The 15,676-nt window shown below is 54.5% G+C and overlaps 3 protein-coding genes across 3 annotated transcripts; all 3 read left to right on the forward strand.

Annotated features, from left to right (window-relative positions):
• The first annotated feature begins 1,116 nt into the window (after nucleotides 1-1,116).
• On the forward strand, nucleotides 1,117-6,936 carry LOC135280265 (protocadherin beta-16-like). The gene is made up of 2 exons (XM_064388060.1): nucleotides 1,117-4,122; nucleotides 5,851-6,936. Exons 1-2 carry the CDS (start codon nucleotides 1,687-1,689, stop codon nucleotides 5,962-5,964), a joined length of 2,550 nt encoding a protein of 849 aa, XP_064244130.1. The 5' UTR covers nucleotides 1,117-1,686; the 3' UTR covers nucleotides 5,965-6,936.
• A 198-nt stretch (nucleotides 6,937-7,134) lies between these two features.
• On the forward strand, nucleotides 7,135-10,449 carry LOC135280266 (protocadherin beta-16-like). The gene has a single exon (XM_064388061.1). The coding sequence runs from the start codon at nucleotides 7,589-7,591 to the stop codon at nucleotides 10,043-10,045; it is 2,457 nt and encodes an 818-aa protein (XP_064244131.1). The 5' UTR covers nucleotides 7,135-7,588; the 3' UTR covers nucleotides 10,046-10,449.
• Nucleotides 10,450-10,634: 185 nt separating this feature from the next.
• On the forward strand, nucleotides 10,635-13,447 carry LOC135280270 (protocadherin beta-15-like). The gene has a single exon (XM_064388066.1). The coding sequence runs from the start codon at nucleotides 10,889-10,891 to the stop codon at nucleotides 13,328-13,330; it is 2,442 nt and encodes an 813-aa protein (XP_064244136.1). The 5' UTR covers nucleotides 10,635-10,888; the 3' UTR covers nucleotides 13,331-13,447.
• Nucleotides 13,448-15,676: the final 2,229 nt, after the last annotated feature.

Consider the following 15,676-nt stretch of genomic DNA (forward strand, 5'->3'; position numbering starts at 1 on the left):
AAATTACTTCGTTCATGCAAGAGCTTTTAGTAGCTAAAGGTTCCTGGAATCCTGGAGCAACCTTAATTGTTATTTTCTCCTACGGATAGAGGCACGAAGTTTTTACTTTAAAACAAATGAAGACATAAGAGAATTTCCAGGACTTGACCTCTTGAGTATTGTTTGATAGCCTCACTCCTTTTTTAGCAAACAAAAATAAAGGGAAAACATCTAGGAAATTAAAGAAAAGGTACCAAGTCCAAGAGGATTATGATACTTAATAATAATATTTTTTAATAACGTAGTTCTTTTACAGTAAAATCCGAACAAAAAAATGCTCGAGACACGGGTAAATAATGCAAGTCCTATTTTGTTTTCTCCTTCTTTTTAAACTTCTGTAATAGAAAGATTGAGCTGGGCTCGTGGGAGGCTGTGCACATCCTCAGTGCATTCGTCGCAGGCGTAAATCTGTCTTCGGGGCCAGCCGTGCCTGCCTGAACCTGAGGTTTTTATCTGGTTTCCGGCACAAATTCTGCCTCACAGTACTCGACTGTGCTCAGAACCCCTCGATATCCCCTCCACCTCCGTTTTCCCACGGTTGTTCCTATCAGGTCTGCTGCAAACATCTCCCTCTTAGCGAGTTTGATTCTACCTCTAATAATCTCATAATAAGCGTTGCAAATTCCGGGAGCCCCCCTCAAACGCCTCGTCATCAATTTGTTCTCTTCCATGACATTTTTTCTGATAATCCGTGAGAATCTTTAGAACTTTTTTCTTTTATCTCTTACAGAGATTTTTGTTGAACCTCTGAGGTCTACGTTTCAATTATTCTTTTAATGGCCCGTCAGTTAGTGTGATGAGAGCCTTATCTTTGCTATTGTCTCCCTTATCTCCTTGTTAGCATTTGTGTGTCGTGGAGTTTTATTTCGGGGCTCCGTGTTTGTTTCCTTGCCTGTTGTATTAACTGTCTGTTGGCCATACATCCCTAGGCAGATAGAGAACTTCAAGTTTAGCACCTTTTTTCACATAGAAAAGTGTAAAAGTCGGGCGAGGTGTGATGCCCAGTATGAAAAGAACAGCATTAGGATGATGTGCCCTAGGCATCCTGCTGTGATGGCGAGCTGTGGTGATAATGAAGGTTTTACTTAGGGCCAGTTCCTCGTCAGTTCTCTGGCACCAGCTCTCATTTTTAATAGCTTCTCTGACTCGCCTCACTTACCAATCGCCCTATGCTGATTAGCAAGTGGAGAAGAGAAGGAAAATCTTTTCTGTGGCAGTGGAACTTGCCGTGTCTACACCACGCAAACCAAAACTGTGTATGAAGAGTTCGTGGTTGCGAGCTGGGATGTGATGCCCCGAGCAGCGCTTTGTGTGTGGGCAGGGATCCCACTTCCGAGAGAGGAGAGCTTTTACACCGCACCTTTTTTCTCCTCTTTGGCACAAAGAGTGCGGGTTCAAGCAGCAAACCGCGAGCCAGCAGCGCTGCCCCGATTGAGAGGAAATATTCCCCCTTCGGACGCTGGGTGGGGATGTTGGCCGCGGACCGGAGCGTTCCTCGGTCCGCCCCGGGTTTGCACACACAGGGAGACAAAAAAAACCCGTGTGAGCTGAGCTGCTCGCAAAGGACTCGGAGCACTCCGGGGCTTCCAGATTCCTTCACCCCAGGATTGCCGGCCCACACTGCTCTTTTTCGGACACTACTAAAAAATGCTGGGAGCCACCCAGGACAGTGGATGGCTTTTCTGGGGAGTGATGGCGTGTGGGAGACGGAGCAGAGACAGAAAGAGGCGAGTGATCTTGTTTATTCTGTGTGTTTGCGTGTGTCAGAGCGGGGCTGAAACCCTCCGCTACTCGCTGCCGGAGGAAATGGAGAGGGACTCCTTTGTCGCCAATATCTCCAAGGACCTGGGGGTTCCTCTGAGCCAGCTTGCGGCTCGCAAAGCCCGCGTTGTGTCCGAGGGGAACGAGCAGCTTTTCCGACTCAATCAAAACACCGGAGTCCTGACGGCAAAGGAATCGCTGGACCGAGAGGAGATCTGTCCTCAGAGCGATACCTGCACGCTCGTCTTTAAGATATTCTTTGAAAATCCATTGCAGCTTATCCGAGGGGAGGTGGAAGTTCGTGACGTAAATGACAACTCGCCCGTGTTCCCAGAGAAGGAGATGGTTTTAGAGATTCTGGAAACAGCATCTCCTGGCTCCCGTTTCCCCCTGGAAGGCGCCCAGGACAAGGACGTGGGCATTAACGGTTTGCAGAACTACAGCCTCGGGCCCAACCCTCATTTCTCCCTCGCTATTGGAACAGCGAAAGATGGAGTAAAATACCTGGAACTTGTCCTACAGCGTCAGCTCGATCGTGAAGAGCAGGGAGAGCTGAATTTACTTCTGACCGCCACCGACGGGGGGTCACCACCCAGGTCGGGCACGGCTCAGGTCCGGATCGTGGTGCTGGATGCCAATGACAACATTCCTGTCTTCGAAAGGGAGACCTACGAGGTGCGCCTGGCTGAGAACAGCCCCCTGGAGCAGCTGGTGGTCAGGGTCGCTGCCGAGGATCCCGACGAAGGGTCCAACGGGGAAGTGCGTTATGCCTTTACCCAGACATCGGAGCGATCCCGGCAGCTCTTCCAGCTGAACCCGACCACCGGTGAAATACGAGTCGCGGGCAAGCTGGATTTTGAGGAAGCAAAATCCCACAAGATGGTGGTGAAAGCCACGGACGGCGGAGGGCTGTCTGCGCATTGCAAAGTGCAGGTGGAGGTCCTGGACGTGAATGACAACGCCCCGGAGATAGCGCTCACCTCCCTCAGCGCCTCCATTCCCGAGGATGCCCCGCCACGCACCGTGGTGGCTCTGTTCAGTGTGCGGGACCGGGACTCCGGGGACAACGGCAGGACGGAGTGTTCCATCGACGGGGACTTGCCATTCAGTCTCACCCCCACTTTTGATAATTATTACGAACTGAGAACAAACGCGGCTCTGGACAGGGAGAGGACGGCGGAGTATAACATCACCATCACAGCCACGGACTGGGGCAGGAAGCGGCTGAGCTCTCAGGAAAGCATCTTCGTGCAGATATCCGATGTGAACGACAACCCCCCAGAGTTCACCCAGGAGATTTACACCATGTCTGTCACGGAGAACAACAGCCCCATGCTCCGGATCGGCAGCATGAAGGCCACGGACGCCGACGCAGGAATAAATGCCCGTGTGAACTACGCGCTGGTGCGGCAGGAGGGCAAAGAGCAGCCCGAAGTGTCAGTCAATGCTGAAAACGGGGATGTTTATATCCTCCGCCCGCTGGACTACGAGAAGGTGCGCGCCTTCGAGGTGAGAGTGCGCGCAGCCGACGGCGGCTCCCCGCCGCTCAGCGCCCAGGCCGTGCTGCGCATCGTCGTGCGGGACGAGAACGACAACGCGCCCGTGCTGCTGCACCCGGGCGCCGACAGCAGCGCGGCCGGAGAGCTGGTGCCGCGCTGGGCACCCTCCGGCTACCTGGTGGCCAAGGTGGTGGCGGTGGACGCGGACGCGGGGCAGAACGCGTGGCTGTCCTACGAGCTGGCCAAGGCCACGGAGCCGGCGCTGTTCCGCGTGGGGCTGCACAGCGGCGAGGTGCGCACGGCGCGCGCCGTGACAGAGAGGGACGCGGCCCGGCAGAGGCTCATCGTGCTGGTGCGGGACCGCGGGCAGCCGCCGCGCTCTGCCACTGCCACCCTCGCCGTGGCACTGGTGGACGGCTTCTCCGAAGCCCATTTACAGGTGAGAGAGGAGGCACCGGCCGCCGAGCCCGACGAGCCGCTTACTCTTTACCTGATCGCCTCGCTGGTCTGCGTGTCGGCGCTGTTCCTCGCCACCGCAGTGACCGCCGTGGTAGTGAAGGTGCGGCGGGCCAGGCGGAGAGAGACGGAGACTTTGCCCACGTTCCCAGCGACTGCCACGGAGAGCAGCGCGGGCTCCCTGCCCCGCAGCTACGTGTACGACGTCTGCTTCGCCGCCGGGACCGTCAACAGCGAGTTCCGTTTCCTCAGGCCGCTTTTCCCCTGCTTCCCCGCCGGGCTGCCCCCCGGCCCGGGCGAGCAGCGGAGCTCGGTGTGCTCGCAGGATGCGGCCAACCTCGGCGGCGAGGGCGACTGGACTGCGCAGGTGAGGGACTGACAGGGCCATCGGGCAGGCGGGAGGGAGGCGTGACAAGCCCTGGGAGCAAGGAGCATTGAAGGTGCAGAACTGCTAGTGGAGGAGTCCCTGGGGTGGGAGGAGATGATAGAAGACATCTCAGAACTGCTGGAGAGGCCTCCCAGGAGGATCCCCCAGCTGCTCCCCAAATGCTGACTAACCATGCCTCTTTGCATCAGAGAAGGATAGACTATTTTGGGTTGGAATGGGCCTTTAAAAGCCATTAATTTCAAACCCTCATGGCACGAGCACAGATACTTTCAACTAGATCAGGTTGCTCAGAGCTCCAGCCAACATGACCTTGGATATTTCCAGGGGTGGGGCACCCCCCACCTCTCTGGGTAGCTGGGCTCATATCTATGCTGAGCTTTTGTGGTAGATCAAGTCTTTGGTGTCACTTCAAAGGGGAAGAGTTGAGCCATGAGAAGGTGAAATTACAGGTAGAGATGTGTTGTAGCTGAGATGGCCACAATACACACAGTATCGCTATATAGTTTCAGAAGGCTTCACCCATCAGCCCATACAGAGTAACACCATACCACTGCAGAAGGTTCCAAACGTGTGCCCTTCTTCTTGTTCTTTAGCCCAACCTTTGATACCCTTCATGTTCATGCATTGCACCGGTGTGTCCTCTCTGCCTTTCTGTGACTGGTCAGTGCACCTGGGCACTCCAGGTCTCACTACCTTCAATACTGGTCACCTGTCCTGCTCAGCCGTAGCGCATTAGGGATGAGGCTGGGCCACAGCCGCACTCCCAATTACCACACACCGTGTGCCTACAGATATGGGGGTCCTGCCCACCCACTGTGTGGAGCCTGTAGGGCCTGGAGCAGCAATGACACCATTCCCAGGGATACATCCTCCCGGAGGTGCAGTAATGGGAATGGCAGTAGTGGCCTGTCCAGCGTCAGATGGGACGGTGGGGACAGCTGTGCAAAGGGATGTCACCAGCAGTGTTCTCTGCACTGCTGTTGGGAGCTAGCACTCGGTGCTCCCATGTGCCACTCACCAGGGTGGTGGCAGTGCTGAACTCAAGCTGTCTTACAAACTGCTGGAGGCTGTGCAGGTGGGAACCTCTGCCATTCAATTCCCTTACGTTTTTGTGACTTGCACGGATAGTGTTGGCCAGAAGAGTGTGGTTATCAGAGTCAGTCACCTCTTAGTATGGGATTCTGTGGGGACTCTCCATGGAGATTTTCCAAGGATCCATCTAGCATTTCACAGTAGACAGGATCATGAATATATATGAGGCTGGAGGAACACAAGCACCATCAGGGTCAGTTAATATTTTTGTATTTCATAACCACTGGTGACTTGGGCTCTACTGCAGGGTGTGACAATCACAGTAGCTTCAGGGAAGATGAGGCTTCTTCTTGATATATCAACATTAAATCACATTTACTGTTTGTGAGAAAGTGGTTTCTGTTTGTGGCTCTCACCATTTCGAATTACTCAAAACTCAAAAGTTTTATAGTGACCCATTAAGGTTTTGTAATAGTACCTTTTTGGAGGATGCTTTCTGACTTCCGATGTTCTCCATTCAGATCAGAGATCCACCAAATCTTGCTTTCTCTTTGGCTCTCAGTAGGGAGGAGTGGTGTGACACAAGCAGTGATGTAAGACACATCCTCTAAGCTTCTCGGTGACGCCTGCTTCCCTTCAACTCCAAATGACAATTGCTCTCTCTGTTCTTTGCAGGGCAGTGCTTCCCTCTCTGAAGATATGGGGCCCAGAGCTGCAGATGCAGCTGCAAACAGGGAGCTGGAGCTAAATGTCAGTTCTGAGCAAAACCCTTGGCTCGCCCATCAATAAGTGAAGAGAAAGACAAGTATGTCTGTCCTCACAGGGAAAAGGGAACAAAGAGACCAAACACCTCCTTAAAATGTACCAGGGAGATCAAACCTTCTCTGTGAGAGTACTTTCCCCTTGAGCAGTACTTTATTCATGTAGGTATTTTGTAATTGTGCTGTCGATGGAGAAGGACAACTGTGCTGCATGTTGATTACATAATAATGTATGATTGTGAGAATGCTACTGCTTCTACATACTTCGAGAAATACTGAAAACTGTCAGCAGATCTTTAAATGTTTAACTTCTTGTTACACCGCCTTCTCAGGGGGTTTCCTTTCATGCTTTTTTTTTTTTTAATGGAGAGAGCTTTGTAATAATATCTTAATTTTCTGCCGTGTATTCAACACCAGGTAAAACAGATATTATGCAAAATTAAGTTGTGGTTGCAAAGGAATTTCTTACAAAATAAGCAGAAGCTGTTTACATTTTGAACTTCTGGCATTGGCACACTTGGCATATTTGACCAGGAGCTTACAGGCTCTCCTAATTGTAAAGAGTGGGCTTTGAGCAGTGTATTCTCTAGTCCTTTCTTTTTTTCCACAAAATTGAAAATACCATTTCGCGGTTTTTAAAAACCAAGATAATGAAAAGTATTCTTTGTAGTTTTTCAGTAAAATAGACAAAACCATTTACAATTAGCTTAGGACACTGTAGAATATAGGGTGTCAAGAAGCTTTCTGGTTTTCTTTCCTTAGTCGGTATTAAACTATAAAGTAATGTGGTAATTCCTCTCGTTGAACCATTTTAGAGTCAAATGAGTGATGACAGAAAACAATAAAATCTACTTGGAACTCCCTCGGGTGAGTGTGCTGTCTCGAGATCACTTGCTGCAGTCATCGCCGAGGAAAAAGCAAATTCAATAACAAGATTTCGGGAATAAATCCGTGTATCTGGAGTGGAATTTATGCAGGGGAAATCAGAAAGACCTGGGAAATAGGACGGTCTCAGAAGTCGGAGCAAGGCGGAGGAGTTTTTTTCTGAGTGGAGTTGAGGTCTGAGATGCTGCCTTCAGCCCATTCCCAAAGGCTCCCAGCAGGAGAGGTCATAAACTGCGGGAACACTCTCTGCCCATTCCGAGAATGACTTTGGCCATTGCTGCCGTGGTTAAAAGACCTCCTCACCTGGTGGCTGGACCCCTGTAACAACACACAGCTCTTCTAGCTGAACAGTCGGAGAGTCATTTACTCAAAGCGTTCACACTGGGGGCAAGGGAGGGGGAACCAAAACAAAAGGAACAACCCAGCTTTAAATAAACAGAGGCATTGCTCATTCAACCAGTGGCCATTCTTCAAACACGGCTGTATGGACATTTAAATATCTATGCTTTGACCTAGGAAGAGAGAAAACGAGCCGTTAATCTTTGCTTTCCAGGCTTTGCGGGGGGAAATCTTGGGACTCCTTCTACAGACCGGCCGCCTGGTGCCGCTGCTGACCGCGGAAGCTCCGCGCAGCTCCCAGCTCCGCCGATCCCGCGATTCGGGCGGGCGGGGCTGCACCATTTCGGGCTGCTCCGCTCGGGGGGCGGCAGGCTGTGTCGGCAGCTCCATCCAGCTTTCAGGAGAGGAGATCGGGTCTCTGGAAGGGAATGAAACCGAGGAAGAGCGAGGAAGCGCTGCCGGGGCGAGCAGGCGCTCTGATCCTTGTCCTCTGCCTCTCGGGGATGGGAGCAGAAACCGCTCGGTACTCTGTGCCCGAAGAGGCGGAGAGAGGCTCTTTTGTAGCGAATATCGCTAAGGATTTGGGACTAACCGGTGAGGAATTATTGGCTCGTCAGGCTCGAGTCGTTCCTGAAGGAGAAAAGCAGTATTTACAGCTGAACCAGCACACCGGGGATTTGGTGGTGAGAGAGCAAATGGACCGGGAAGAGCTGTGTGGACAGAGCGAGCCCTGCTTGGTGCGTTTTCAGGTGCTGCTGGAGAAGCCACTGCAGTCCTTCCGAGCTGAGGTAAGACTCACCGACATAAATGATCATGCTCCTGCTTTCTTAAATAAAGAGATAATTTTAAAGATGCCGGAATCTGCAATGCCGGGGACTCGGTTTTTGTTGGAAAGCGCTCACGATCCAGACGTGGGGAATAATAGTCTTCAGCATTATAGTATCAGCTCGAACGAGTATTTCCATGTGTACACCCAGCGGCGAAATGACGGCGGGAGGTACGCCGAGCTGGTGTTGGATCGAGCCCTGGATCGGGAGCGGCAGGCAGAAGTTGCTTTCATCATCACGGCTGTGGATGGTGGGACACCACCGCGGTCTGGCACAGCTTTAATCCGCGTGGTAGTCCTGGATATAAACGACAACATCCCGGTATTTGCCCAGACTCTGTATAAAGTCTCTGTAATGGAAAATAGCTCAGAGGACACCATAGTGGTGGTAGTGTCTGCTAGCGATTTAGACGCAGGAACGAATGGGGAAATAGTGTATTCCATCGTTCAAAATTCAGAAGAAAATCTCCAAACGTTTAAAATAAACCCAGAGACAGGACATATTCGACTCAAAAAGCCTTTGGATTACGAAGAAAAAAAGACCTATGAGATAGACGTCCAAGCCGTAGATGGAGGGGGCCTGTCCACGCATTGCAAGGTGGAGGTGCAGGTGAAGGACGTGAACGACAATGCCCCCGAGGTGATCATCACCTCACACACCAGCACCCTCTCCGAAGCCGCCCCGCCGGACACCGTGGTGGCCCTCTTCAACGTCAGGGACCGGGACTCGGGGGACAACGGCAGGACGACCTGCGAGCTGATGGGAGAGCAACCCTTCAGGATCACTCTGCTGGCAGCCGACGCGTACGCGCTGGTGACATCAGAGACGCTGGACCGGGAGCAGGTGGGGGAATACAACTTGACAGTGCGAGCTCGAGACCAGGGCTCCCCCGCCCTTTCGGCATCCAAGACCCTGCTCGTGCGGCTCTTGGATGTGAACGACAATGCACCCACCTTCACCCAGCCCATTTACACCATGGTGGTGAGCGAAAACGAGCCCGCGGGGAGGAGCCTGGGCCGCCTCAGTGCCACGGACCCTGACGCGGGAGAGAACGCCCGTGTCAGATACTCGCTAGTGCCGCCACTGACAGGCACCCTCGCCGCGGCGTCATTCGTGTCAGTGGACGCGGAGAGTGGAACTGTCCGGAGTTTGCACTCGCTGGACTACGAGAAGGTCCCTGCCTTCGAGGTGAGAGTGCGCGCAGCCGACGGCGGCTCCCCGCCGCTCAGCGCCCAGGCCGTGCTGCGCATCGTCGTGCGGGACGAGAACGACAACGCGCCCGTGCTGCTGCACCCGGGCCCCGAGAGCAGCGCGGCCGGAGAGCTGGTGCCGCGCTGGGCACCCTCCGGCTACCTGGTGGCCAAGGTGGTGGCGGTGGACGCGGACGCGGGGCAGAACGCGTGGCTGTCCTACGAGCTGGCCAAGGCCACGGAGCCGGCGCTGTTCCGCGTGGGGCTGCACAGCGGCGAGGTGCGCACGGCGCGGGCCGTGACAGAGAGGGACGCGGCCCGGCAGAGGCTCATCGTGCTGGTGCGGGACCGCGGGCAGCCGCCGCGCTCTGCCACTGCCACCCTCGCCGTGGCACTGGTGGACGATTTCTCCGATGCCTTCCACCAGCTTGGCCACGATCCTGCGAGCGGACACCAGCCGCAGGTGGCCGAAGAGGAAATGCTCACTACTTACCTCATCGCCTCGCTGGTCTGCGTCTCGTCCCTTTTCCTCCTGTCCGTCCTTGTCTTAACGGCCAACACTCTCTGCAAAGCTCGCATTCGGGCAGAGCTTCCTCCTCCCTCTCCCAGCTGCTACGCGGACGGAGTTTTCGCCAGCGACGGCGTGGGAGTGGGCAGCACGGGCACTCTGTCGCCGGCTTACCGCTACGAAATGTGTATGACCAGCGGCTCGGGGAGGAGCGAATTCCGGTTCCTGAGACCCATCCTGCCCAGCCTTCATAGCAATGCTGAGGCGGGGCTGGACAAGGACGAGGAACCGCTACGCCACTCGCAGTCTGCCTGCGACCGGGAAGCCCAGGCGGGAAGAACGGCCACTCCTCCCTTTTAGCCGCAAGACTGGCCAGTAGGCGTGCGCGTCCCTACCTGAGCCGTGCTGGAATGCGATTCCCTTACCCCCTCTCCTCAGCCTGAGATTCCCCGCCAGTTGTAGTGCCGTTCTCTACTGTTATAGCCGTAATCTCCCTATTTAGCCTCCAGGCCACTTTCTCCTGCCGTGGAAGGCGGCACAGTCCCACCGAGCTCAGCCTCTGCTTCATGCTTCCCTAGAAAATCCTTGTGCCGCTCTTGCCGCGGCGTTTCTCGGAGGGTGCAGAGTCGCCTGTCGCTAGACGACAGCGCACCAAACCGCCGGCTCGGGCCAGCAAAGGGCGAGGACGGGCGCGGAGCAACTGCCGGTGGTACTCTGGCGCCAAGACTCCCCCAAGGCTAGGGATTTCCCTCCCCAGAAAAAGTGTTCTGCCGCAGGAGGCTCCGCGGGCCGGGGCGAGCGGCAGCGCGGGCTGCGGGCGGCGGCGGCTGCAGTCCCAGCGCGCACCGCTGGGTGGTGCCCTCGGCCAAGGCGGCGCCGAGCGGCTGCGGCAGCGGAGGCGGCCGAGCCCGGAGCGGCACAGCCCGAGCGAGCCCGGCCCGGCCCGGCCCGGCCCGGCCCGGCCCAGCTTAGAGCAGCCCAGCGCAGCCGGGCGGAGGTGGCGGCGGCTGCGGCAGCGAGCGCTGCCCCGTGTCCCCCGCTGCCGGGACAGCCCGGCTGCAGAGGTTGCGGAGCGCCGGCCGCAATCTGAGGCAGCGAGGGAAGGCGCCCGCGCCGCACTTGGCCGCTTGCTTTCGGCGGGGAATCGCCCGGGACAGCCGCCCAGAGACCGACACCGGCCGCCGCCGCCGCCGCTGCCGCGCCATGGCGCTCGCAAGGCAAGTGCTTTGTGTGTGTGCTTTGCTGTCGCTGCCGCTCGCTCGCGCCGAGCCCATCCGCTACTCCGTGGCCGAGGAGGCGGAAAGCGGCTCCCTGGTGGGCAAGCTGGCGGAGGATGCGGGGCTGCCGCCGGCGCAGCTCTCGGCTCGCCGCGCCCGCCTGGTGTCGGAGGACGGCCGGCAGCATTTTCGCTTGGAGCGCGCCTCCGGCCGCCTGCTGGTGGCGGGGAGGCTGGACCGGGAGCAGCTGTGCGGCCAGTCCGCCACCTGCATGCTCCCCTTCGAGCTGCTGCTCTCCGGCCCCCTGCAGTTCTTTCGGGTCGAGGTGACTCTGGAGGACATCAATGACCATTCACCGGTCTTCCCCGAGAAACGTGTCACTTTTGATATCCCTGAAATGAGCGAGCCCGGTACAGTTTTCCCGCTAGAGGAGGCTCAGGACCTCGATATTGGCAGCAACAGCGTCCTGGAGTACAGCATCTCTCCCAAGAATGAGTACTTTAGTGTCTCCTATGGAAGTCGGACTGAGGATGACAAATATCTTGAACTTATTTTGGAAAAGCCACTAGATAGAGAGCAGCAGGCAGAGATGGGTTTCAGTGTCATTGCTGTGGATGGTGGCTCTCCTCCTAGAAGTGGGACCATCGAGATCTCTATTATCGTTCTAGATGTAAATGACAATGTTCCCAAATTCACACAAGAACGTTATGTTGGGAAGGTATTGGAGAACATGCCAGAAGGCTCTGTGGTTCTGACTGTGCTGGCAACTGATCCAGATGCAGGAGTTAATGGGGACATCACCTATCAACTCAGCCAGGCAGTGGGACAGAGTGACTCAGCATTTGTGATTGATGCCATAACTGGTGAAATTAAACTCACAAAACCTCTGGACTTTGAGGAAGCTGAGACTCATGAATTCCGTGTGAGAGCCAGAGATGGTGGAGGACTCTCAGCTATGTGCAAAGTATTGGTGGAGGTGGTGGATGTGAATGACAATGCCCCAGAGGTGGTGGTCAGTTCCTTCAGCAGTCCCCTGCCCGAGAACACAGTGCCCGGCACGGTGGTTGCCCTGTTTACGGTCAGGGACCGGGATTCTGGTGCCAACGGGAAGATCTCCTGTGCCCTGGAGGATGAGCTGTCCTTCTCCCTGCGGGCAGCCTATAAGAATTACTATGAGCTGGTGACAGTGAGCGCGCTGGACCGGGAGGAGAGGCCTCAGTACATCGTGAGTGTGACGGCAGCAGATGCGGGCTGGCCTCCTCTGAGCACCACGCAGACCTTCACCGTGGAGATCTCGGATGTCAACGACAACGCCCCCGTCTTCAACCAGAGCTCCTACACCATGTACGTGCGTGAGAACAGTGCGGCCGCGGTGTTTGTTGGAGCCGTGAGCGCTGCAGATGCTGACGTGGGGCTGAATGGCAAGGTGAGCTATTCCCTGGCAGCAGAGCAAGGGGCGGAGCGGCCCTGGTGCTCCTGCCTGTCTGTGGACTCGGAGAAGGGGCACGTGTTTGTGCTGCGGCCCCTGGACTACGAGCACTTGAGGCAGACGGAGGTGACGGTCAGTGCCTCTGACGCGGGCTCTCCTCCCCTGCGAGCCAACGTCACCGTCCGCCTGGTCGTGCTGGACGAGAATGACAACGCCCCGCTCGTGCTGTACCCAGCCCAGGAGAGCAGCCCAGGCTCCAGCGAGCTGGTGCCCGTGTGGGCCGAGGCGGGCTACCTGGTCAGCAAAGTGGTGGCCGTGGATGCGGACTCGGGCCAGAACTCCTGGCTCTCGTTCCAGCTGCTGAGGGCCAGCGAGCCAGGGCTGTTCTCCGTGGGCCTGCAAAGCGGGGAGGTGCGTCTGAGGAGGCCGGTGACAGAGAGAGACAGCGTGAAGCAGAAGCTGGTTGTGCTGGTCAGAGACAACGGCAAGCCCCCGCTGTCAGCCACGGCAGCTCTGAGCGCTCTCCTGCTCAAGGACTTCTCAGAGGTGCGCCTGCCGCACAGCAGCCCGGCCTCCGAGGACCAGGGCGGCTCCCTGACCACCTATTTGATCATTGCCTTGGTCTTTGTCTCACTGCTCTTCCTCGTCTCCATCGCCGTCTTGGTGGCTCGCAAGGTGTGCGGGAGGCAGGAGCTGAAGGCTGGCCCTGTGCTTTATGCTGCCGACACCTTGCAGAGCGGCCTGGCCGATGCAGCCGCTGCAGGGACCCTGCCCCGCGCCTATTGCTACGAGATCAGCCTGACCACGGGCTCGGGCAACAGCGAGTTCAAATTCCTCAAGCCCATCGTGCCCAGCCTGCCCCCTCAGCACTGCGCCGTGGGCCAGGGCCCGGATGAGGAACAGGATTTCCCCAGTGTCCCTGTCAGCAGCGAGGACATGGCCCCAGACACTGCTGGGGCTCTCTCTGCAGGACAGTTCAACGCTCTTTCCTTTAACTAGCTGGGGTCTGCATAGACAGAGGTTTCTTGGCCTGCGCATGTGGCAATTATTCCTCCAGAATAATTTTTTATTTCCAATTACTGTAACAAATTTCCTCCTAATTCTATTTGGAATGAATATCTGCCACTCCAAAATCAGTGAAAGAAGTAAAAGAAGCCAAGGTCTGCTCATTTAGTTTATCGTGGGTTTCCGCTTTTTTACTGAAGTTTCTAATGAGTTTTAAGTATGTGGTTAGCGCTCACTCACTCAGCTATATGCCCCTGTTTCTCTTGCTGTCTGAAAAGACTGAGGAACATTTTATCCAGAGCATTAAAATCATGTGTGGCTGCCACAAAAAATATATACTCACTGATAAGCAAAAAGCCCTTTTTGCCCTTCAGGAAAGCAAGGATGCCATGAGTGCTGAGTCCCAATATCATGTGAGCACTAGGCCCTTTCTTCCTGGGATTCTGGATGTCTCTGTCTGAGATGTGACCTCTGTGTGCTTTGCTTTCTTCTCGCTGTGTTTGTACATGCAGACATTTAATATCTGCAGATGCCTCAGTAGTGCTGCCTGGTGGAGCTGGGAGTTGCTCCCACCCAGCCACAGCAAGACAGACAGTGCCAGTTCACCAGGGAAGGAGGTGATTTGGACCCTTTGGTAACATCAGTCTCATCTGCCTTATCTAGCTTACAGTAGAGCAACCAAATGTTCAAAAAATCTTCCTTTGCTTGTAAGAAGTGCTTGGGTGTTACGTCACATCAGGATTGCCCAGGAAGTACAGCAGCACAAACAGTGTAAGGGTAGACTGTAATTGAATGGAGTGGTACAAACGTGGTCATTGTTTTTAGCTGTATTGAAGGCAAAATCCATAAATACTACAAGACATTTATTGGAAGGTAGTGACAGGAAGAACTTTAAAAAAAATAGACATTAAGTTTGGTCTTTCCATTATTGATCCTGAATAGGGATTTTTTGAAAGGACTAGAAAGCTGTGCATGCGTATTTTCTGTGTTTGTGTCAGAGCATTTGCATTCCCATGCTTGCCCTTTCTCCTCTGAAATGAACTGTGCATTGTACTGAGCCTGTTCCACTAGAGAAGGACTGCCACCCCATCTAGAATAAATGGATGTTTGAATGATGTCTATGATGCACAAAATAATGAGAAAGCCTCCCTCTCGCACTGTGATGTGCTGAAGTGATGCAGTTTAATGTTGTAAATTGGTATAACTGTGTGATTAGGAACTGAAAAATTGTTTTAGACTGAAATAAAAGACCACCCTGACTCCTTCAGTGGAGACAAAAGTCCTTGTAGAGATGTTCTTTCTGGGACAGCCCTATCAAGGCATTTCAAAATTCTGCGAGTTACTTTCCCACTGTGTCCCTTGCCTGAAGCAATGTTGGGTGGGCACAGTTCCTGAACGTGGAGATGCAACCAGGACACAGTTCATTGGCATGCCCCTGCTGTCACCACCAGCCTGTTTCTGGTCGGTTTCTCCTGCTGAGGGATGGGGCTCTGTCCTTCTGGACTCCACATCGTCTTTAGGCTGGGCCAGGGCCAGGATGAGGACCAGGATTTCCCCGGTGTCCCTGTGGGCAGCGAGGACATGGCCCCAGGCACTGCTGGGACTCTCTCTGCAGGACAGTTCAACACTCTCTCCTTTGACTAGCTGGGTGTGCACAGCCAGAGGCTTCATGGCTCTTGGGAGGAGGCGATCCAGGCTGCAGCATGTGGCAGTGGTTCCTCATGAGTAAATGTGTTCCAAATTGGCATAATTAGTATCCTGCAAATTCTATGTCAGAGTAAAATTTTCTTCCCCTCCAAAAACAGAAATAAGGTAAAAAGGGCACTCAGATTCATTCCTTCAGACAATATTGTATTTCAGCTCTGTCTCAGTCATTTCTGGTAGGGTCTCAGAATGCACTCCCAACTATGCTCTTGTTTCCATTGCTTTCAGGTCAGACATTGGACTGCTTATTCTTTGTTAATGCTCAGTGGCACAGTTGTGTGCACTACTATCACACTTGCTGAAATGACAGTTCTTTTCCCCACAAAAGCAAGGTAGATCTGAATACTGTGTTACAATGTTGTGTTAGCACAGGGCTTTTTCTCTCTGAGGTTCTGGATGTCTCTGTCTGAGATGTGTGGGCTCTGTGTGTTTCTCTTTATTCTCAGTGCACCTCTCTGCATGGCCAATGTGCATCTGCAGATGCTTCACTAGTGCTGCCCAGTGAAAGTGGGTGTTGCTCCCATGCAGCCATTGCACTGCAGTCATTTCCAGCTGTGCAGTCTAGAAGGCTGGAGTTTTGATCCTCTCAGGGCTGAGAGCAGAGCAGCAAAACACCCGACAAATTCTTTCCTTGGC

The sequence above is a fragment of the Passer domesticus genome, chromosome 13, assembly GCF_036417665.1.
Source record: "Passer domesticus isolate bPasDom1 chromosome 13, bPasDom1.hap1, whole genome shotgun sequence".
NCBI lineage: Eukaryota > Metazoa > Chordata > Aves > Passeriformes > Passeridae > Passer > Passer domesticus.